The sequence below is a fragment of the Balearica regulorum genome, chromosome Z, assembly GCF_011004875.1.
Source record: "Balearica regulorum gibbericeps isolate bBalReg1 chromosome Z, bBalReg1.pri, whole genome shotgun sequence".
NCBI lineage: Eukaryota > Metazoa > Chordata > Aves > Gruiformes > Gruidae > Balearica > Balearica regulorum.
Window position 1 is genome coordinate 17,915,350 of NC_046220.1, and position 23,717 is coordinate 17,939,066.

The window sequence follows — 23,717 nt, forward strand, 5'->3', positions numbered from 1 at the left end:
TATACACAACTGAGGGTGTAAGGCACAAATTTACATGTGGAAGAAAACAGGCTATTCACAGATATATTCCCACGAAAAACCCGTGTGATAAGACCATAATTTATGCATGGTAACAGCCGGCATATTAACTAGTTCACACTGTTTGAGGATTTTGTTTGCCGTCTCACATGCAAGGTGAAATGAGATGGCACATCACAAGCTGGTGCCTTCACAGAAAGTATTAGCTACTGACAAAGCCATGTTGATAGCAATGGTGTTTAAGAGTTTCTCTTGCAGTGGCTTTAGAAGTTATGAACTTGCGGTATTTGTTTGTCGCTGTCTTAGGTCAGAGGCCCAGCCAGCTAATTAGCTGAGAGACTTAAATAGATATCCCCTTTTTTTTCAGCTAATCAGGCAGTCCAGGCACAAAGTTCAGAATTCCAGCTCCAACTTATCTAACTCAGTGAACTTCTTGGAAAAATAAAAGAGTTTTAATTACTCCAGTTAATGGGTTTCACGTTAAATAGGTATAACTTTCAAGGTACTTCTCTGAAGAGCTGCTCACAGGATGATATGCAGAAGTCATTTCCTTAGGAAAAACAAAAGTTGAACAATAAATAAGAGGAGTTACTTGTGTTAACAGTCAAATGTTATTCATTAAAAGAGAAGGGTAGCAGAAATCTATGACATATTTTGCCCAACACGGCATTTAACTGCTGTAACCAAATGGCTGTAACACTGATGGGCATCATTTCACAGTACCTGCACATAGTAAACTTCTGCCATTGTTAAGTCAGAGTTAGCTTTATCAATGGATTCTTTTTTTTTTCCTTTTTTCTTTTTTAAATTTGTTTGTTTTTGTAATTATTTGTTTCACTTTTCAGGAATGCACTGTGCAGTTGGGGGGTGGGGGGTGAAATGTCACAGTCATTTTTCACCTGTGTGCTTTTGGCTCAATGTTTGTGATGGAGGGTTATGCTTTTGAGCAAAGACCTGGCGGGTTGTGGGGGCGAGTCCTGCAATTGCAAACCTTCAACCATGGGTCATATGGCTCGGGTTTAAAAAAATATTCCACTTTTCCCAGAGAGCAGAATCCAACGCATCTTCAGCTTGCAACAAACATCTTCTCAGAGGAGTGAGCGGTAACAGTTGCAGAACACTGGCTTTCAAGGGCAACCTCTGCTTAACTGCCGTCCTCCCCCCCCCCAACCCCACTCTGATTATGTACACGCATCGTTGGGCTTCATGGACGTGGAGAGCGGAGCAAAGGAAGGTTTGGGAGGTACGTCTGGCTTTAGCGAGGGCGTGCGTTTCAACCCTGACCTTGTCAGTGAGTTGTAGGCGGTGAGACTTGGCTGCCGCGACACAGTTACAGCCTGTGCCTGAGCAGCATGGACTTGTATGGAGTCCACTCGCTGCGGAGCTGGCGGTGGGTTGTCACCCCGACCGAAGCTCTGATTGCGGGAGAGGTGGGACGAGTTAGAGGAGTTAGTGTTGTTTCTTTTGAGGGTTGACGTCTGGTGACTTCTTGTGAGCGAGTTTGTAGGGTAGCTTCTCTTGTAGTCCACATTGTAAGCAGAAGAGTGCATCTCCAGCCGCTTGCTCAGGCCACTCTGTGACAGCGAGGTGCCCGGGGGCCCGAGGGAAGCTTCCCGCTGGGGTACTTTTGGTGGCATGCTGTCAAGATTTTCCACCAGGTTAACACCGTGGCTAGGGCTTTTGCTACTGAGATGGTCCTTGATGGTTTTGTACTCAAGGGTGGCATTCTGGTCCTCCACAGACATCTGAGCCCCGTCGCTCATTTTTGGCTGGTCAACGTACTCGTGCTGGTAGCCTTGCTGGGCTATGGGCAGGACCACAACACTGGGAATGTGGCTAGGAGAAGCTCTGAGTGGCAAGTCGGTTGGGATCACGGGTGAGGCCATCGGGGGGATATCTTTTGTGCAGGCATTGATGAGGTTCTGGTTTCTCTCCCATTCCCTGCTGCCACGGCTGGGCTTTCTCTTCTGTTGCAGGGTTGGGGTGGACTCAGGGGTTGGCAGGGCAGCCAGGTCCAGATGGTGCTGGTCAGCTTTGATTAGCATCTTGGCAGTGCTGCCTGGGGTAGCCAGCTTGCCATTGTGCATCAGAGGCGTGAGGATAGCTTCAGGCTTTGGCTCCTTGGACTGAGCATCCCCAAAGAGGCCACTGAGCTTAGTAACACTGCTCATGGAGCCACGGCGGGAGTGGGTCAGCTCCTTCTCCTTTCTCTGCACAACAGTCACATCTCTGCGGCGATGGTCACAGATGCAGTACACTATGATTCCCGAAAAGACAGCCCCCATGACAAAAGCAAGAATAACAGCAATGGCCAACAGGGTGACCGGCACCAGCTGATCATGACCCTTCAGGTAACTCTCACGAATCACTCCTGCAATAAACAGCATACAGCGGTTAAACAAACTAAGGATGGGGAAAAGCTACTCATCATTAACTACTTTGTTCAAATGCAAGTCCTGGGAGGTTATGTTTTGCAAGGTGGTTTTTGATCAGCTTGCCCAGATTTGGAGACATACTGTACCTGCCAGCTACATCTCGCATGTGCAGCCTTGGGCTTTCAGTACAGCTTTCAGATCTGGAATTGGAGACTATGAAGTTCAGGAGGGGAGAGAGAATTTACTTGCAGGGCAAGTGCAATCAGTTTGAAATCCTGGCCCTGGGCAACTCACACTGACTTCAGCAGGTCAGAGCTATTATTTCTCCTCTGACATACGGCTCATTCCTCCCCTCCCTCCATCTGATCTCTCTTCAGCTAATACCATCTTATTTTTACTATGGTAAACCACTCACATCATTGAAAAACCTTTAAAAGGAGGAGAGGAGACAGAAGCTCTGCAAATATCAGAGAAGTGCATCCCACATTGTTTAAGGTTTCTTTCTCTGCTCGTCATTCTGTTACCTGTATCATGTGTTCTGAAAGTTGGTGTCACATGCCTGAGCTGCAGGAGGATGCTTAAATAACTATGAAAGATACTGCACAGTGTTGAAATCTATTGAGCCTGCTAGATGACTGTCCTTGCTATTTTAATTTTAAAAGCTCTCCCTTGTTCTGAACACATGAATAGGTTGACCTCTGTGCTGAAGCCTATGCTTTCTCATCTGAAAGCCCTTACTCTGAGGGCCTCATCTTGTGGTCCTGCACTGCGGTCAGAGATCATTGTCTAATCTTACTTGTCTCTCCAAGTACCCCCTGTCAGAGAAAGCATCTTTGGCAGAGCATGCCTCCTCCATCTGAAGTCCCTAATACAGAATTAATCAATACCCTGAATTTCTGAAGAAAGTCATTTCTTTCTGACATCGTTGGGCACCAAGCCAGCAGCACTAATGAAAGCACAGACCCTTTAGTTTGCCTTTTTCCATTTCTGGTTTTGTTCTCAGTGCTTAACAAGGAGGACCCACAGCCTGACAAGGAGCTGAAGGAACATCTCTCCCACCTCTTTCTCCAGAGAGGGTCCAAATGCCAGGGCATTAAAAGGTCCACATGCTCTACAGAAATGTAATCCTCGTCCTTATGGCAGGAGAGACAGCAAGACAGAAAATGTACCTCCAAGGCTCTCCTTACACTTCATGAAGACAGAAGACTTTCATGTCATAAATCGACTCCTTCTAGAATAATGTCTTTTCATGTATTTGGCAGAGAAGGTATTAGTGGCCCAGAATTAGAACCAGATGCAAAATACTCCTCACCAAACTATGTTAAAAGAGCATTGAAAAGTTGCCACTATCTCACAGAAACCTTTGATAAGTATTTTTGCTAGATACAGTATTGCTTCTATAGCATATATTTTTCTGTCCCCATTTAATTGCAGTGTTTAGGGGGACAAGGGATATTTGCTTACAAGACAGAAACTTTATATTTAAAAGCAAAACAGCTCTTGAAATCATAAGTCTCTGTGTGTGACATCACAGCTGGTTGCCACGGAAATTATTGTGCTGTGACAAATAGAGGATTATGATTTCACAAGGAGAATATATAGCAAGAGCAGATGATTGCTTAAGAAAAAAAGATCCTGCATTCATATCAATGTCTTTTTATAGTAAAAAAGTAAGGGAAGGAAAGTAAATCTCAGAAAACAATACATAATTAGAAACAATCTTTGAATTAAGTGTTTCTAAGAGAACCTCCCTTTAAAGACCAGCAGCTTTTTAAGAGGCAGATTTTTCTACTCCTTGTCATCAGTACTTAAGAAGCAGTGGTAGAATCTAGCCCTTGTAATTTAAATCCACACACAAAATTGCCATATACAGACCAGTACCACAGTCTAGTGGTTATGGCACAGTCAGCAGTAACTACATTTCCCCGCAAAAGTGTTGGTCTTCTGTGGACCTTACACCTGCTGATATTTACATGCTAGACTCTGCAGCATTTTAAGACCAAATTTATTTACGCTTGTGAAACTGTCTGCGGTCATTAACTGGCGAATCCGTGAGTCTTAAATGGGTGGGCAGGATGGTCAGGGAAGTGTTAAATCTTACCCAGAAATGCATTGCTGGGCATGAAGTTAAGGAAAGCTTCAACTTAAAAAGCCTAATTTGAGGGACACCTTCCATGCACAAACTTCTCAGAGATATGCTCCTTTGAGCACTTAAGTCCAATGCTTGAAAAAGACTCAAAATCCCTGCTCAGTGCCTACCTAAGGGTGTTAAGCACCTACAGTCAAAGCCATCATGGGTTCATGAAGGGAAAGTCATGCCTTACTAACTTAATATCCTGTTCAGTATAGACTGGGGGACAAGAGACAGGAGTGCAGCCCAGCAGAAAGGCATGTGGCAGTTTTGGTTGACGGGAAGCTCAATACGAGTCAAAAATGTTCTCTGCTGGCCAAAAGGGCCAACTGTATAAAAATAAGAATGCAACAAAGATGGTGAAATGTCTACAGGGCATGACTGATGAGGAGCAGCTGAAGATACTTGTTTTGTTCAGCTTAGAGAAGAGCAGACCTCATTGCTATCTAAAACTTCCTCAAGATGGGGAGTGGAGACGGAAGTGCTGATCTCTCTCTCAGATGTCTGGTGGATGCAAGGAAATGGCTTAAAGCTCAAGTCCATGCCTGACATTTCTCGTGGCTAAGTGAGGTCACCGGTTCTCCACCCTCAGCCTTCTGCTTTAGGCTAAGTCCTACTCTGCAAATGATAGCCTTAAGGACAAACCTGCATCACTGCATACAAAAGCAAGATGAAATCTTCAGTTTTACATTACCAATGGATAATGAATCATTACAACTCACATTACAAAATTACCACACCGTTCAGACTGAGTGACCATGTATGTTCAAGAAAGGGGTAGCTGAAATGATGTCACTCATGCTGCAGGTGTTTTATCAGCTGAAATTTATGAGGGTCTTAAAACAGCCTGATTACAGCTAGTTCCTCTTGAGCTCAAACCTTCCTGATGTTTATTATGTTTTCTATACAAGAGTTAAAGGATGTTTAGTAGCTTTTCTCTAGGCAGGTGGATCTTCTCTGCACACAATGTCAGGTTAATGATATAATTTATTTTTAATCATGGTCACATTCATATGTATTCTTTAGTTATGCAAGCAATCCTGACAACTGTAACTTAAATGACATAAGATGGGCAAGATTTGACCCTGCATTAATGTTTATGGAAAAGATACAATTAAGTAATGAAAAATATGAGGCACGTTCAGCATCCTACTGTCATGAACACGGCGGGGGTGGGCAATCTACTATGAAATAGGCTGATAATTGTAGTCGTTGTCAATCAACATCTCGAGCCCCTAGGATCAGTAGTAACTGCCTTCATAGACCAGGAAGAATAAGCAAGCGTGTGATCCCAACGATGTCTCCAAAACAAGCCAGTTTGAAAGCAGATAGGACAGTGTTCGTGCCACTTTACAGACTGCATTGTGTGCACTTTTACCTATCCTGCAGCTGTTAGAGAACAACACAGTCCCTGAGGCTTAGTCCAGCATAATTCCTTAGCACTCATTATTCAAAGAATTAAAATAAATGGAGAAAATAATCAGAAGAATGTAGGGCCTACATTTTTGAAAGTAAAGTATTCAGACTCCCAGCTTTGAGGAAGTATCTGCTATTGAGAAGTATTATAACTATCTATTACCTGACATCCTTCTAAGACATTATGTACTGGTAAATTCACTGGGCTGGCTGCATAAAATGCTATGGAACCAGACTGTAAAATAGGATTGATACAAATTTTGCTACATTACATTATTTTTATTTTATATTTAATAATAAAGCAATTATTCTAAATTAAATACTTTTACTTTTGAAATATTATGCCTAGTACTTTTCTGTTTGCAATATGTTCTTTCCAAATGTGGAAATACATTGCTTATTTCATTTTATGTGGTCTGAACTGCTCATCCATACTCTTGGCTGTTTTCTGTAGTACATCAAGACATACCACCACGAATAATAACCAGCTATTCTTTGCAAAGCGATATTGTTGACAGAATTACCTGTATTAACAATATACTTGGGAGAGGTCTAGTGGTAAAAATAGTAAAACTGAAAAAGCTTCAAAGTCATAGATAAGGTTAAATATTTGCACCTTCAAGGATCAGACCTTACATGTCACTAATGCCACAAACACACTGACACTTATCTATCTCCCTGAAGTCTTCCAGTTAAGACAAGCTCTGTCCCTTGCAAATCACAAGTGGGCTTATGACTTCAAGGTCTTCCCACATGTGATGTACTATTATTTCTGGCTACTAAAAGAGCCAGTCTAGTAACCTGATATCCTCCACTTTTCATGGCCATTCCGATTCCCGTAGAAAACCTGATCCTTCCTCCTCCACTAACTTTCTGTAATTTCATCCCATGTCCTTTTGTCTGCATCTCCTAACATCACCATTCATTTTCTCAGTCAGTATGGTTCTGTAACAGTCTGGAACATGCAAAATCACCTCTTCTTACTCATCTAATGAGAGAGAAGACCTGATATAGTATTGTATTATTTTGCTATACATAATTAATTCTTTCTTGTAGCAGAGCTCATAGGTAAGGTATGCCGTGTTGGCTGGCTGGTTGGTTAAGAGGATATTAAGAAAAATGTTTCCAAACTTTTGAAGTGTTTCAATTCTTAAGTGAGCTAGTGCTTGGATAAATCACATGAGTAGAGTATTGATCTAGCCTGTTCACTAAAGGTAGCTGGGGAAAAGCAAGGAGACGTTAAATTTTATGTCAGTAATACATATGAATTTTCTAAAGTTCTGGAAAAGGTGAGAAGCAGACTTGTTGAATGTCTCTGGATGAAAATAAGAGACAAAAGAAAAAATCATAGGTGATATAATGATATAGATCTACTGCATACTAGATCATTGTAAGCAGGGAGGAGACGAGGCTTCTTCTTTTCACCAATTAATGGAAGTATTCAAGGGTTAGGACTGTACCTCTATATCTGCTAAAAACAAGCCAAAAAGCAGGATGTGCTGACAGTATTATTGTATGAAAATGCTGACGAAGCTATTCTGGGCATGTCCTGCTCCTTCTAATTCTAACAGGAAAGAACTTCTGAGGACAGAAATGTAATTAAGATGAAGTATTCACAAAGGAATAAAGTTCATCGTTCTAAAGAATACATGGTACAAGCATAAGTGAATATTAATGATGAAATCAGTACAAGCTTCAATAAAAGAGGACAGATAAGGAAAGACATGGAGACTGAAGCATTTACTCCTTTTCCTGCTTCACTCTTCAGCAAAAATCCCCATTCTGATCTGTGATCAGAAATGTGACAAAATCACAGAATAAGTGTTGATCAGAACAGAGAAAAGAGGTAAAAAAATTTGGATAATGTAGATGTCTTCAAGCTGCCTAAACGAATTAGTCCCTGATTGCTTAGCGAGCTAGCCAAAGCAATTTCTAGACACTGTGCAGGATTTTGGAGAATGCTGGAGGAAGTCTGAGCATCAAGAGCTCTGGAAAAGGACAAGCATACTACCTGCCTTTGAGATGATCCAAAGGGAGGACCTAACAAACAACAGACCTGCCAGTCCAATTTTTAGAATGGGAATGACACTACAACAAGTGATTAAATAATCAGTTTTATGAGCGTCCCAAGGATGATAGAGTAATCATATATATATAAAAAAAAAAAAGCCAAAGCAAATTTGTCAAGAAAAAATTACATTAAACCAGACAAACTTCCTTTTTTTGACAGGATAAATGGCTTACTTTTAATGGGGAAACATTAAGTATGATACCCTTTGAGTTCTGTAAAGTCTTTGACATATTTTCTCAGAAGCAAATGAAAATGAGCTAAAACCTGCTGAAAAGCTGCAGTTGAAAAGTATTGATCAAAGGTCTACCTGGAAGGAGATGTGAAGTAAGGTGCATGTCTCAGGAGAACAGCAATTAAGAGGCATCTGCAGAAAGGAGACCTCAACTCCAGAAGCCCAGCAAAAGACCTGTGTCCTTTTAGCATGCACAGTATAAAAAGAAACATCCCATGATAAAGCCTAAATTTCTTTGTCTCATCTGTGATCAGGAACAGGGATGGCAGAACATCAAGAAAAGCCTCACAGTCACATTCCTCGAAGTCTAAGTTCTGGCATATGCTTTGCAGTGAGCAGGAACTGAAATTCCAGTTTATAACCCTCACAGTTGCTTGATGACTGAAAACAAGCAACAAACTACTTCCCAGTTTGAATAGCTTAATGTGAGGCTGTTTCAGTGATACAATAGCCTGGATGCTGCCGCCTTTCATGCCAAGCTGAATCAGTGAGAATAACAAAAGCAACGCAGACAGCAATACCTGGTCCCTAACTACAAGTTCCTGCGTGTGAACAACCTGTCACCAAAAATAATGTCTTTCAGTTTGAGCACCACAGTTAGCTGTACTGTGGACACAAAGACACCTCTGTCCCAGAAATGACGTATGGCCATGAGAGGTGTATCCCAGACCACATGCCACGCTCACCAAGAATGTTCTGTGATCACTCCTGCGGGCAGCTGTCATTGTCCATCTTCCCAAAGTTGCCTGCTACAGATGGTAAAGTAATAACCGAAAATGATAGCACGCACAAAACTGAAACACAGAGATAGGAAGTGAAGAATGATGGTTTTGGCAGGAAGGTGGGGGAATAACTACCAAGGAATAAGGTAATATTTATGTCTAGCCCACACATTCATGGCAGTCAGGGAGTGTCATTGCTGTCTTAAACTTCACCTCTCCAGCTAAACGGGAATAAGCCCACTTCCATCTCCAACACCTACAAAATCACTTGAGACTTTCCACAGAACAAGTCATTGTTCCAGAAAGGCACAGTGATTTCTTTACTGTTGTTATTTAAGGGGAAAACCTTGCAGTTAATTTCATTCTTCAGTGCAAACTTCTCTGTCTGATGTACATCTCCCTCTGCTTAGACTTGCAAGAAACACTGGTATAGACTCATTACGAATGGAAGTTTTTATGGACTTCAGAATATCTTTTTTAAATACCATTGAATAGGTTTTCAACATGTGTCTCCAGGTGTTAGAACTGTGTTTATAGGCAATCTCATGCTGCTAAAAGACTATTTCAGCCTGGAAATTCCCTGCAGGTATTAACAAGCTTTCTTCCTCCTTTTTAACCAGCAATAAAAAAAGAAAAGAAAGAAAAATCAGATTAATTTAGACGGGACACCCCAATTTAAAGTGATAGCAAATTCAGGAATGACCAGAGTCTACTGTGCATTTCTGAGATCTTCTCTCATTGTTTTTCTTGAAGGAATAATTTCCAGGTTTGACATAAACCAACAACATTATAATACAAATGGTTTGATGTTTGCCACTCTATTGGAACCGCTTTGTTGAAAGCAGTAAGTAAGCTTTTTCCTTCATCTTTTGGCTGCAAGGACTTGTTCTGCTGACTCAGGGCAATTCTATCCAATATTTGTTTTTCTGGACTCTTCGTGTCACCAGCTAGAAAAAAACAGCTCAAACATTCATAGTTAAAGCTGCTGGCAAACGTTGGTTTTTTTTTCCCTTCCCTTCCTTAAAGCTGTATTGGTAATTTGTAAAGGTCTGCAACTGTAAGTTTTGCGTGATTGTGCTGCGAGGAGTGATCCATCTCCCCCCAGCTTCTGCCCTATGGCTCTCAAACCCAGCTGTCCAAGCTAGCAGTCTGAGGTATCCAGCAAACAAAAAGAGGATGCATGTGCTTGGAGAGAAGAATGAATCTGGTGAAGAAAAAAACCTTCAGTTACAAGAGGCCTGGGGATCATTAGAAGTATGAGGAGAAATTGTACTTCAAAACTATGAAAAGAAAATCAATATATAATGTGCCTGAAGTAAGACGTAACAAAGCCTTGAAAAGGATCTAAACAATCAGATCAGCCATAGTGGCCTCCATCAGCCATTTTTGGCCCTTAATCAGACGTATTTCAGAAGCAATCCCTCCAGGACAGGTTCATCTATTGATCTCCAAGGGTGGTTTTATTTCTTCTTTCAAATGGTCCAAATTGTATCACTTCTCTCCACTTTTGATGAATGACTGTTGACATAACTCTCAATAGAAACAGATGGTGAAACTTACTAAAAGACAGGAGATCAACAGGTGGCTTTGCTCTAAATGGGAAGATGGAGAATTTTAATTCTTGTATTTTTTTAAGCTAGATAAATTAAGCAGGAAAGATGAAAGAAATGACTCCACCATGTCCATATGAGATAACCTGTTAGTCTTGAAGTAACCTTTGCAGAATGGATTTCAATTATCCGTTTTTCGTTTAATTATAAGCCTGCAATCCAATTTTCCTGCATGCCACAGTGGCCATACAAAACCTGCACCATTTCACTCTTGTGAACTTTGGGAAACTAGAAACAAGCAGTTCTTTTTTTAAAGGGATTGCTATAGATGGTAATTACAAGATCTGAACCAGCAAATTCATGCTCAGACAACTCCCACTCCCACTGAAATGAAGGGTAAGCAGACCTGAAAAGGACTGGAATAGCAAGCTCTTAGAGCTTTTTTAGTTGTGTTACTTCTAAGCAGTCTATCTGTAAATAAACCACTTTAAGTTAGCAGGTATGGGAGAAGGTTTGAGATACACAACCTCCTGGATCTGTATTCTAATGATTAAAGTCATTACAGTCCTGAAGCCAACGCAATTTTATTTGTCCCAGCAGCCAGGCTCAAGGCCAGCTCTTGCATTAGAAAGTGTTTGACAACCTTTCTCCCACTGGCAGGTGGCACACAGTGGCTGATCATTTTGAACTTTCCTGATTTCAGTACTTTCCTTCACCTCTCACCCTTTCCAAGTGAGCAGTGATAATTTTAGATGCCTGTGTGTGATAGGGAATAAGCAGACATCACAGGTCCTTTAAAAAAAAGTAAAACACAGGCATTCACAGTAGTTAAAACAAGATGTGTAAAATCCAAATGTCAAGGAAAATTAATTCTTTTGTAGCTTGTCTTGGCAGAGACAAACTTTATGCTGCTTTGCATTTTAAAACACAAGTTTCCTTTAAAGTCTGCTGCATTTCCTCTAATGACGTAAAAAGCTCAGTGCACATTCTGGGACCTTTCTACTATCCCCGGGATGAGCTTAAACATATCCAGCTGCTCTTTATTAGTTTACTTCAGGGGATCTTTCACAGCTGGGTTAAACCAGATTTACATATGTTTGGCTGAATATGCATGATTTTAGGGCTCCAGAGAAGTTGTTGTAGCCTGCACAGTGAATCTCTCATCTTCACAGTTCCCATTTCACTGTATGGAGCTCCTCTGATGGCGCAGAACAAATGCTGTATTTTTTATTTTTTTTTCCTGCTGTGGGCATTATGTGATCTGGGCAGCCTAGTGCCTTTCTGGAAGCAGTTTTTATGAACAATGTCAAGGAAAGAGAAGCTGTCACTGAGAAATTCTGTGGCTTTTCCTCTCCTTTTTTACAGCCTGTTTTGAACTATGGCCTTTCTGCACAACAGGGAAAAGTGAAGTTTGCTGAATGTCAACCTAAGCAGCTCTGCTTAGCAGGCTGAAGCTCAAAACAGCCTTATGGAAGAACTGGGGTTAAATTTCAAACACTGCATATGACCAAAAAGCAAAAATTGTTTCCTCATCACCTCTGATCTTCTTGAAAGACAGAAAAATGGAAATTCTAGTTTTGAGCTACTAGTGTGACTGAACACACTACAGCTGAACTAACAAAGGAGCCATCTATTAAGCATCCAAGACATTTAAATAATAAGACTGTACCCTATATATCATATTCCATGAGGTCCCTGGAACTTATTATTAAACTGCTGAACAACTATGTGACCAAGCCAAGAATGTTTATTGATGCATATAGATTGTATTTCTTAGGGATTGTCCTTCTGCCCACAGCAGGGCTGCTGGTGCATGTCTAGGAACATGGCTGCAGCCCGCATTAGGTCTGCTCTTACACAGAGGGAGGATGAAACCTCTTCTGTCATTAAAACACAAGCATTGCATATTTTGTGACACAAAGCACTGTGGATTAACTCTTCATTTCTCCTAAACTTACAAACACTGCAGGTGTAGTCAAAAGACCTGAACTTAAGAATTAAAACATGCCTCCTGTGATCAGTAAAATACAAGACTGCTTCTTTAAATATTTGCAGGGCTGGTGCTGTAGGCAAAAAATAGCTTGTACACGTCTGATGTTAGGTTTATAATTTGCTTCTGTATCTCAGTCCCACAGACTCATCTGCCTTTGAATACATTAAGTGACTGAGGAATTGTGATGAGCTTGAACCACTGGCCAGCAAGACTAAGTTTACTGCTAGTTCTTTTTCTGTATCTATCTCACTACTCCTGCAATATAAATATCAGAAGCCTTCTTTCTTCTCAGTTATATTCACTCAAATCTGCACTATCTCCAGTCAAGCAAGCAGGGCTACTCACTCCAGCCACATCTTGAGGTAAAAGACAGCATTTCCCTGATGGACTTCTTGTCCTGTGGCTGCTATCATCTCTCTCACTTACTTCATTTTCTGTCTCCAGTGGTGGCTTACTTCATGCATTTTTCTGCCTGTTTTCTAATTCTCTGCATTTTTTGACCTAATTTTTATTTTCCTCACCTCTCCTGCTTGCAGGCTGTCCTGGTTTTTGGCTAGGATAGAGTTAATTTTGACAAGAAGCTGGGAGGGGACACAGCCCGGACAGGTGACCCAAACTACCCAAAGGCATATTCCATACTATATGACATCATGCTTAGCAAAAAAAAGGGGACTAGTTGCAGGGGAGTGGTGGCCCGGAACAGGCTCAGTGTCTGTGGGGTTGTTGGATGAGCAAATTGCATTGTGTATCACCCGTTTCGTATATTCTAAGTACTGTTGCTATTTCCCTCTCCTTTTGCTGTCCCAGTAAACCGTCCTTATCCCAAGCCATAAGTTTTACCTTTTCCTTCCCATTCTCCTCCCCATCCCGCTGGGGAGCAGTGAGCGAGCAGCCGCGCAGTGCTCGGCTGCGGCTGGGGCTGAACCATGACACGGGCGCTGCATGTACATTTACACTTTGATGCCATAACTTCACTGATGTTTCCTGTCTGCACATTTTTTAACATGCTCAGTGATGACTCTGGCCAGCGTGCTTCCCTGAGTAAGATAAACCTGTAGCTTCACCTCAGATTGTACTTTAGGAAGCAGGTACCTGACCCAGCTCCAAGAGAGCTGCCCTGGGGCCAGCAGTAATCTAGACACATTAGTGCGTGCAAACCAGTGTCTTCTCCAACATACATTCAAAGCCCGTCCAGACACTCTTTTGACTGTGCAGCAGCAGGCCAGGCAGACTATTTGCTTTATCACACATCTCACAAGCAGCAGTGTTTCTCCAATGCAACAACTCCACCAGCCTTCCACTCAGTTCTGGTACTGGCTCAAATCTCCATTTTCTGGATTTACTGTAGTGTTTGTACACTTTCTGCTCATGCTCTTTAAGTCACTATTTTGCACTGTTGCAGGCAAACCAGGCAACTTGCACAGCTAGTTATTCAACATGAAGGTAGGTGCTATAACAAGGAACATGACTGTTTTTTTCATACCTGTAGACTAATTCTTAAGATACGTTCACTGATTTACAGAAATACAAATTTCCATGTGAGAGGTTAAAGCCTCATTTTTCTCCTAGCTTTGGGACCCTAACAAATTTTATCACAATCTCTTTTCTTTCTGTAATATATATTTATTCTCTTTCCTCCTCTCTAAACACAGCATAGGTGAGACCAAAACTTTTGTGGAAGCACAGCTGATGTTATCAAGTTGTCTTGCCATGAGCAAGTAGAGAGAAACTGTATTGTCTTCCCTGGTCTTGATGCTGGATATATCGAAGTACCCACTGATTTGATATTAGTAATTAAGTTCAATGAGAGAGAACTGCACACTGAGATATACATATCGCCCTGGTTACAGAAAATTAATTGGTCTTACTGGATGAGTGCCTCAGGGCATTGCCTGTAGCTTGATCGTATTTAGACAAAAAGCATATAAAGTGCTACAGGACTGTAAGACCTCTTTAAGACACTGAATAGAGACTAGTGTTTTGTAGAGATAAAGCCGAATGCTATCTGCAAAAAAAATAAAAAAAAGAGCAGTGCTCTTTATGTTCTTTATTATGAGCTGTGATTGCCCAAACCTCTGGGCAGGCTCTGTGGTGAATGGAAGAGGTTCAGTGGGGAGAGGCAGGCAGAAGAAGGGACAGAGGGCACTCCTGCTCTGTGCCCTCCTTTGAGAGCCTTTGATTGGGACTCATTCAGCAATGAATACACATGGAGAATTGTTGAACTGTTTGATGGGAGCTATAAGCTGGTGGCAGGAATTAAATTTCTCCAGTGCTGACCACGGGCTCAAAGAAACTACTAATGGCCTTTTCTGCACCACATGACAAGACCACTTCTGTTAGCTTCTTTAAAAACAAGTGGTACTCGGTGTTTACCAGGATTATAGCTTCTGTCTCACTCACCCTGCTTGCTTCCAAACAGGAATTCAGTACAGTTTTCTGATTTGAAGAATAAGGAAACACCTGGAAAATATGTGCTTCTCAAAAGACTTTTGGAATTATTTTAATGAAAGCTTCAGTGTGCTGCTGTTTAGGAGGTGTTTTCTGTGCAAGCTTAAATTCCCTATCTGTGCTGGTACTGTTTGTGTTTAGTAATTGCAGATCTTTCAGGCTCTCCAAAAAAACCCCTCTTTTTCTTTCTACAAGAACATGATAGTGAATAACAGTAGCTTTGTAGGGCTTTAAAAATGTGCCTGCTTCCCCCTCCTTTTTTTAACAGCTGTTCTTTTATTTTCTATCACAATTGTGGGTAAGACGGGATGGAGCATGAACAAGATGGCATATTATTGACAGCATGCAGCTGGTGTTATTTTCCAATTAAAAAAGTCCTTGTTGGGCATATGAAAGAACTGTCTAGTTTATGCCGAGTTGTGACAATGCTATCAAGCTGCACCTTCGTCTGAGATTTTATTTCACAAGAGATAGCAATCTTTGGTTGCTGGTGGGAGAACTGCAGTTTAATATTCAGGGCTAACCTACTTTGGTAGATGTAGGAGGCTGGAACTGGTCTGGAGGCTATCCACTGGGACTATTTCAGAGTATTACAGGTATTCTTCCCGGCCAACACAAAGTTGGTGATGAATGTGCTGTTAGCCATTTCCAAATGTTTGCTGTATTTTACAACTGTGCCAGAAATGCCTCTTAATGCTTCCTGAGCAACTTCTCTATAAACTGCCCTAAGCTCTTTTAATGCCAATGGAGCTGTTAAAATCTACTTCAACAGGGACTCTGACTTACTCTGATCTACTGGGGCAGGGAGAGCTGTCAGACTATCAGCTGGTGGTTAAAGTGCTTATCAGTCACAGCACCAATGCTCAATGTACATGGAGTTCTCTGTGTATTTAGCTGGCTAACCGTGACAAGTCTCTTCTGGGTATAAGGGACTGAGATTTTTCAAAAACTTACAGCTTGGCCAATAAAGCTCTTTTTTCACTCAGGGGGGATGTCAGGATGCACATTTTTTATATAATGGTAAATTTGCACTATCTGCTTCAAAACTTCTCAATAAAATGCCCTTAAGTCTCTTTTTTGTAATATGAGAATAACAACATATTTTCCCCTTTCCTCTTTCTCAGCTACTGGCACAGAAAATCTTAGAACTCATGATTAAAATCTGGCAAAACTCGTAGCAACAGTAATCGGATACCAGAGGCTATAGTGTCTCTCTAAATGACTATTAAAGAGCTTGAAGTAACACTTGCCTAAACACCTGACTAAACTACAGATATTCATAGGAACAACTACTTTCCAAACGCAATGACATTTGTTATCTGTATTTAATGTTCAATAAAATTAACATGGCAAAATCTAAATTATGCCCTCTCCAGGTTTTTCTTTTTTTAAATAACTGCATGCTGTTAATCAGTAAGCACCAGCACATCCTGATATATAAAAACTAAGCTTGCCTTTTTTTACAGTCTGAAAGAAACCTAAGAAAAAAAGGAAGAGAGTCAGTCAGGATCCTTCCTGCATACTGAAAGGGATGTTGATACCATTCACTAAAAGGTTACCTATACAAGAAGAATGTAGGTGGTGTTTTGTACAGAGGCCTGTAATTAAACAGTTCACAGTCCACAGATTGTACTAAAAGTGCTCTGAACCAGGACTGTCAATATTTAGGTCCTTGTAAAATTACTACAGGACATCTTACCTATTAATTAATACAATTACTGAAACTAGTCACATCCTATATGAGAAAAACGAATCATTCAAATATCTTTAACAGGATATTGACATTTTAATTGTACACTGGCATTAACTTAACACCAAAATGTGCTTTAAGTGTCTTTCAGCTACTAGATTTTCTGCTCTTAAATCCCTTCAGATTTAAAAGCAGTTTCAGAAATCTCTTCTTTAAACAGGTAGGTTGCCCTCGCAATTCAGCATCTTTGTATGGCGCAACGTCAGCCTATACTCGATATAAATACCAAAAAATTAAACTTGGTGTTACTTAACATCCTGTCCACCAATTATGCTTTGCTATTTCCAGATAGAGTAGTGGCCCTGTGGGGCCAGCATACCCTACAGCGAATTCCCAGCTCTTGATAAATAGGTCAATGCTACAAGGGTCAAACAAGAGCACGAGGCAGTCTGTGTTCCTCCACCAAGCTGTCCTCACCGGGCGACTGTGGATGAATGCAGCTGTGGATCTAGTCCATCACACAATAGCTCTAATGCCCTGAACCCTGAGCAGCTGCCTTGACAAATTAGACATGGCCTCTTTTATTGAAAAAGCAGATCAAGGTCCTGGGGCAATGACAGTTTTTCCCTGTTTTAGTAAGACAGGCTTCTACTGCTCATTGCAGCCTGGAAATGGATAGCCTGACTTTAAATCTATGCAGGCTGACAATTACAGGTCAAGGACACCTGCTGTTTCCTCCAGCCACATTTGACGTTTGATAAGCTCTATTTTAAACTTCACCCTTCTTTTATTTGTAGGATCCAGTAATTTGGTGACATTTAGAATGAAAAGCTCTGTTGATAGTTTTCATAACCATCATCAACACAACCTTTTCTATTACCAATGATGTCTTTTTTTTGGCTATTAAATAGCAAATGGGTCTTGGTTCTAATCCTGCTACTCACGTTTCCACTTCTGCTAGTTAAATTGGAAATTTGCACTGTTAGCAATGTTTCTACACCTTGATTTCTGAAAATTTAAGTTAGCACCAGTGCTGAAGTACAGGCATTTCTTTAGATGTGGCACAGGGAGTTGGTGTGTGCTGGAATATACGCCCTCCATTATTTTGATTTCCTCATCCTTGCCTATCTTTTGCAGTGAAAACTGTTACTCTCACACTTTCAAAAGGTTACTATAGAAAATCTGTGCCTAAATGAGCTGGATCTTTTTATGTAAGATTTGAAATGAAGATTTAGTTACAGAGAAGACACACTAAATCACTGTCCTGTATTCTATTACAATCCTCATTTTTTATTAAAATTGGCTTAAGGATGTGGCCCTGCCCAGGGACTTAGTTTCTGTCATCTTTTCCGCATGCCTCGTCTCCTCTCTCATCTCTTTGCTCTTGTTCTCATAGAAACTTACAAAAACATAATGAAAGCAAGTTTGAAGAAAGTCTGTTGTCAGAAACATCCTTCCAGCATTTTTCTTTCATCAATTTTATATACAATTTCCACTTTATTAATTAGCATCTAGTTTTCTACTGCCACTGTTTGAACTTAATGATGCAATCTGAGATGATTAGCTGTCTCGAGTCCTGCAAGCAGACAGCTCATACATGCAAGACGGAACAGAGGACGGATCAGTGCCATTCCTCTGGAGAAGTCTGGTGTATTCCCTCAATGCCGACTGCACAGCCCTCTGGTGCAATACCCGTGACTCCAGCATGGTGACGTTGTCAATCTTATTGTAGAATCATAGAATGGTTTGGGTTGGAAGGGACCTTAAAGATCATCTAGTTCCAACCCCCCCCGCCATGGGCACGGACACCCTCCACCAGACTACGCTGCCCAAAGCCTAATCCAACCTGGCCTTTAACACTGCCAGGGAGGGGGCATCCACAACCTCTCTGGGCAACCTGTGCCAGTGCCTCACCACACTCCCAGTAAAGAATTTCTTTCTAACATCTAATCTAAATTGACCCTCCTTCAGCTTAAACCCATTACCCCTTGTCCTGTCACTACAATCCCTAATAAACAGTCCCTCTCCAGCTTTCCTGTAGGCCCCTTCAGGTACTGGAAGGCCACAATTAGATCTCCCCAGAGCCTTCTCTTCTCCAGGCTGAACAATCCCAACTCTCTCAGCCTGTCCTCATAGGAGAGGTGCTCCAGCCCTCCAATCATCTCTGTGGCCCTCCTCTGGACTCTCTCCAACAGCTTCATGTCTCTCTCGTACTGGACACAGTACTCCAGGTGGGGTCTCACCAGAGCGGAATAGAGGGGCAGGATCACCTCCCTCAACCTGCTGGTCACCCCTCTTTTGATGCAGCCCAGGACACGGTTGGCTTTCTGGGCTGCTAGTGCATACTGCCGGCTCATGTTGAGCTTCTCATCAATCAACAATCTTCTGGCATGTTTGCTAGTTATTACCCTGGCCTGGTGACACAGGTATCTGGCCATTAAAAACTCTGCTGAGAAATCTGGTCCCATTTAACTGCTAACCACGGCTTTCCGGTATTTATCTCATACAGAGCTAAAATGGTGCTCCACAGCAGGTATGCCGTGATTAGTCTCTGAGACATTCAGTTCCTGGACAAGTTGTTCATTAGAGACATTCTAGGCAAATATAGGGTTAGTTGTTCATTTGCTTTGGAAAAAAAAAAAAAAAAAAAAAATTAGTATTTCACCCAAGCAGCTAGAATGTGTGGCAAATGGAAATACTGCACCCCTCCCCTCAAAAAAACCCAGGCATGTTTACAGTAAGCTGATGCTAATTTACCTAAGAACATTTTAGAAAAAAAATCTATAGGGCTTTGTTTAGCATAGACCCATCCAACCAACCTCTATTTAAATCCTAATGGGAAAAATAAATAGGTTTTAATCTAGATGTGGATTTATAAAAGTTTAAATAGACTAAGTCCCATGTCATCTTATCTTGTGTAGGTGAAATCCCTTTGTGAAGCACTACAGCTCTTAGTAACCACACCTCTCACTTCAAATCTCAGCCAAATGCTACAGAATCATAGACAGAATCAGGGCAAATTCCCTACTCTGTTTCTCACAGCACTGTTTTAGTAGTCTCTGGGCAAAAGACCTAAAAGTGCAGTAAGCGAAGGATCTGGTCTGATTAGATCTTCATTGTTTCCTCAGCACTTGAAACTGTTAGCCTAACGCTTTTTTTTAGGATCAGTCAGTTCCTTCTTACCGTGCCAGGACAATGATAAGGATCAAATACAGAGCACTTGCTTCATCTTGAAAATCCAAGCCCTCCCCCTCAGACCTGCAAACACTGACTCAAAAGGTAAGTTTTGATGAATTTTGTGCCACTTTAAATCCTCTTCAGAATTATTACAAATGCCAGCAAGGTAATAACAACTTCTTTCTGCTTCCTCTGATAAAAAAATGCTTTGAATCTCTTACATCTTTGCACATGTTAGCATATAACAATATTTTTGTGTAAAAACATATTCTGCATATGTACTTCCTGGTGAAAAACTCAGCCCTCCCATGATGAACACCAGTTGTTTAATTTATGCAAAAAAGAGTCCGAAGCTTTGTTTTGCCACTGATTGTTTTTTCTCTTGTTTCATGTCTACTTGTAAAGTATCTTGTTAAATCACCACTTTACATTCTTTAGCATAACTGTACCTGAAGTTTGATATAATTCTGTCTCACTGCAGCAGAATCTGCATGAACACTTGCAGACTCTCCAGAGACAAGCATTGTCAGCACTTGGCAAATCTCTGAAATAGCGATAATCGCAGTAAAAATCAGTAACTCTGCCACCTGTGTACAATATTAATATCTTCGGGAGTCAGGTTTTGAAATGAACAGCCCTTGGGCTCCACAGTAGCACGGCCCTCTCCAAATAGAGGAGCCGACTATTGCTAATGAAGTCTAATTCTCTATCAGAGGAAAGTCTGCAGTTCTAAATCATAATATAGATTCTACAATCTATAAAATAATAGGTGCCACCAGATACCATATCTACAGGAGGATTCTTGACATCCAAATATACCAGCAACTGTTAACTCCGTAAACTGTGTCCATCACATCCTGCATCTAATCAGTTTTTTACCATTGTTTCATGGATATCGACAAAAGGTTTGATAAGGAAAAGAGATACCACCTCATGATCTTCACTTAATGAAAGCAGAGACAAGTAAGAACACAAACATTAAGCCGGCTAACAGCAACGCTACACTTTTGTCATTCAGTGCCCAGCTCAGCCACGTCCACCTGAATGCTGCGGAGAAGAAGCTGTAGCAGAACCACAAATTTGCAACCAATTTATCAAAACTGTGATGGAAAGGCAGGCTCCAGGCATTTAGGGAGTGAGTGAGAAAACTGAGCAGTTGGCTGCATTTGTGCTAATGAACCCAGGACTTGAAAAGCATGAGGCATTTCTGAAGGCAGGCAGGAAGGACAGGAGGCAGCAGAGAAGGGCAGCAGGGTAATGAGGGGCAAGGCCAGCTACTCCTGAAGAAATTCACTTTGTTTTCTTCACGTAGGCCTCTCAATGAGTGGTACGTGCCTACTCCCCCCTTCGTTAGTAGGACGCCTACAGAGAGACACAGTGCTACAGCACTACTGGGGTGTAGAGGGTAAAGCCTTGGAGTTTCACAACTGCGGAGGGAGGGAGACCAAGTACAATGGCAGCAGGGGAAAAGGTTAGACGGCGAGGTTAGGGAAACTGTTTCAACAAAGGTGAGAAATGTAATTAAATTAAGACTAAAACACAGCAAGAAAGGAAACAAAACATAAACATACTCTAGAACATGTTTTTTTTTTCTTTTTTTTTTTTTCTAGGGAGGAGGAGGAGAAGAGGAGAGAGGGGTGCAGTTTGCCCAATCAGAGCTGATTTTTTTTTTTAATTTGTTCTGCAATAGGAAGGGCAGATTCCTTAATAGCCAAAATGAAAATGCCAGTGGGATGGCAACACATAGTTCCCACTCTATGGGTTGCACTACACATTTTCATCTTGGCAAGAAATGTGATGTAGCTCAGAAACAACAATCCCAGAGTATATTTAGCTACTAAAGCTGTGGCACACAAATGTCACATTCCCATGAGTCAACCCTTTTAAAGAACCCCCTCTTCACACCCCCACAGATATTCCCCAAGATGCCTGCACTGAATTAAAAGTGAAGCATATGGATGGATGTGACATCATCAAAGCACCCGTGTTACAGAAAAGAAAGCAGCAAGTGGATTCTGTACAATTAGTACAATCAGGAAGAAGTTGTTTGTGAGCACAGGAAAAGAAAGAAAACACTGTCCAAAGGATTAGACACAACCAATGAAGAACACCACAAAGCACCTTGCAAAACAAAGAGAAAATGTTAAAAAAAAAAAAAGAATTTTTTTTATCCATGAATGTGTGAAAGGAAAAAAAATCACAGAAAAGTGAAAACAAAATCTTGATAAAAGGATAGTAAGCATAACATTTTCTGACTTAATTTTGTGTAAGAACTCTTTCCTTTGCCCTTTTAAACAATGAATCAATAGCAATTTTGGAGCCAACCGGCTCTGACTGGGCAAGGCAAGGAGTAACAACACACAAGTAGGTGGTAATGGTAAACAACCATGCGGTCACCTCTGCCGCCATTGTTTTGATTGCATGTAGACTGCTTCCAGCTTTGTCAATATTCATAATTAGGCACCAAAGAATGCATGATATTTGAATGACCCTGTCAAGTGCTAATAAGGCTCTTTGGTAACCATCACTCTCTGGGGAGGGAACTATTGAATGTAAGCCACCTCATCAGTCAGTGAATTGAAGCGAAAATGATTAGAATCCAACAGCCATACATTTATTAATATTTTCACTGCATGCTCTTCTGGAAGCTGCTACTGGCATACAAGATGCTTTTAAGAGCTAGCTTTCCATCTATCAAGCATTGCCTCACAAAAGATTTGTGAAGCAGGGACCCACACAGAACAAATAATGCCATTAAAATGCATACACGTCTCTGCATTCCTCTGGGCACATAAAGGGCCATGTCTTCATTTATTGGTGGTTTCTGACACTGCTCCCCTGTCTGACACCAGCAGGAGAGCTGGGTTCAACATCAAATATCATAGAATCATAGAATCATAGAATGGTTTGGGTGGAAGGGACCTTAAAGATCATCTAGTTCCAACCCCCCCGCCATGGGCACGGACACCCTCCACTAGACCACGTTGCCCAAAGCCTCATCCAACCTGGTCTTAAACACTTCCAAGGATGGGGCATCCACAACCTCTCTGGGCAACCTGTGCCAGTGCCTCACAACCCTCACAGTGAAGAATTTCTTTCTAACATCTAATCTAAATCGACCCTCCTTCAGCTTAAACCCATTCCCCCTTGTCCTGTCACTACACTCCCTGATAAACAGTCCCTCACCATCTTTCCTGTAGGCCCCTTTCAGGTACTGCTAAGCAGCAATTAGATCTCCCCGGAGCCTTCTCTTTTCCAGGCTGAACAACCCCAACTCTCTCAGCCTGTCCTCATAGGAGAGGTGCTCCAGCCCTCCAATCATCTTTGTGGCCCTCCTCTGGACTCTCTCCAACAGCTCCATGTCTTTCTTGTACTGGGGCCCCCCAGAGCTGGATGCAGTACTCCAGGTGGGGTCTCACAAGAGCAGCGTAGAGGGGCAGGATCACCTCCCTCGACCTGCTGGTCACACCTCTTTTGATGCAGCCCAGGACACGGTTGGCTTTCTGGGCTGCAAGCGCACACTGCCGGCTCATGTTGAGCTTCTCATCAATCAATACCCCCAAGTCCTTCTCCTCAGGGCTTAATGACATCCCCTCCTCACATGGTGGAGGAAAGATACCACTTACTTTCAGAAGAGGGAACACTGGATTTTCTAAGAGATGTCCTCTCACTACAAGCATTCTGAATACAGGTGTTACTAACAGACTGGACACAAAAAGAAAAAAAGTTGTGGTTTTTTTTTTTTATGGCTATCAGTATTATCACTGATTTATTGCTGAGAGGAAAGACGAGTGCAAGGTAAATCACATGCCATCTTTAGAAGTGCATGCAAGCTTATCTGACTTCCCTCCTCTACATACGTGATACCCAGAAATCGCTTTTTCTGAATTGCCC

At 41.6% G+C, this 23,717-nt stretch overlaps 1 protein-coding gene across 9 annotated transcripts in view; it reads right to left on the reverse strand.

The window, feature by feature from the left end:
- Window positions 1–379: 379 nt before the first annotated feature.
- Window positions 380–23,717, reverse strand: part of SEMA6A (semaphorin 6A) — a 117,086-nt gene continuing 93,748 nt past the window's right edge. For 5 of the 9 annotated variants that reach the window (XM_075739454.1, XM_075739452.1, XM_075739453.1 and 2 more), the window contains one exon: window positions 799–2,389. In XM_075739454.1, coding sequence (XP_075595569.1) covers window positions 1,200–2,389 — 1,190 coding nt within the window. In that variant the 3' untranslated portion in view covers window positions 799–1,199. Of the gene's footprint in view, window positions 569–797; window positions 2,390–23,717 lie in introns of those variants that run through there. The other 4 variants (XM_075739455.1, XM_075739450.1, XM_075739458.1 and 1 more) reach the window with 3 other exon arrangements.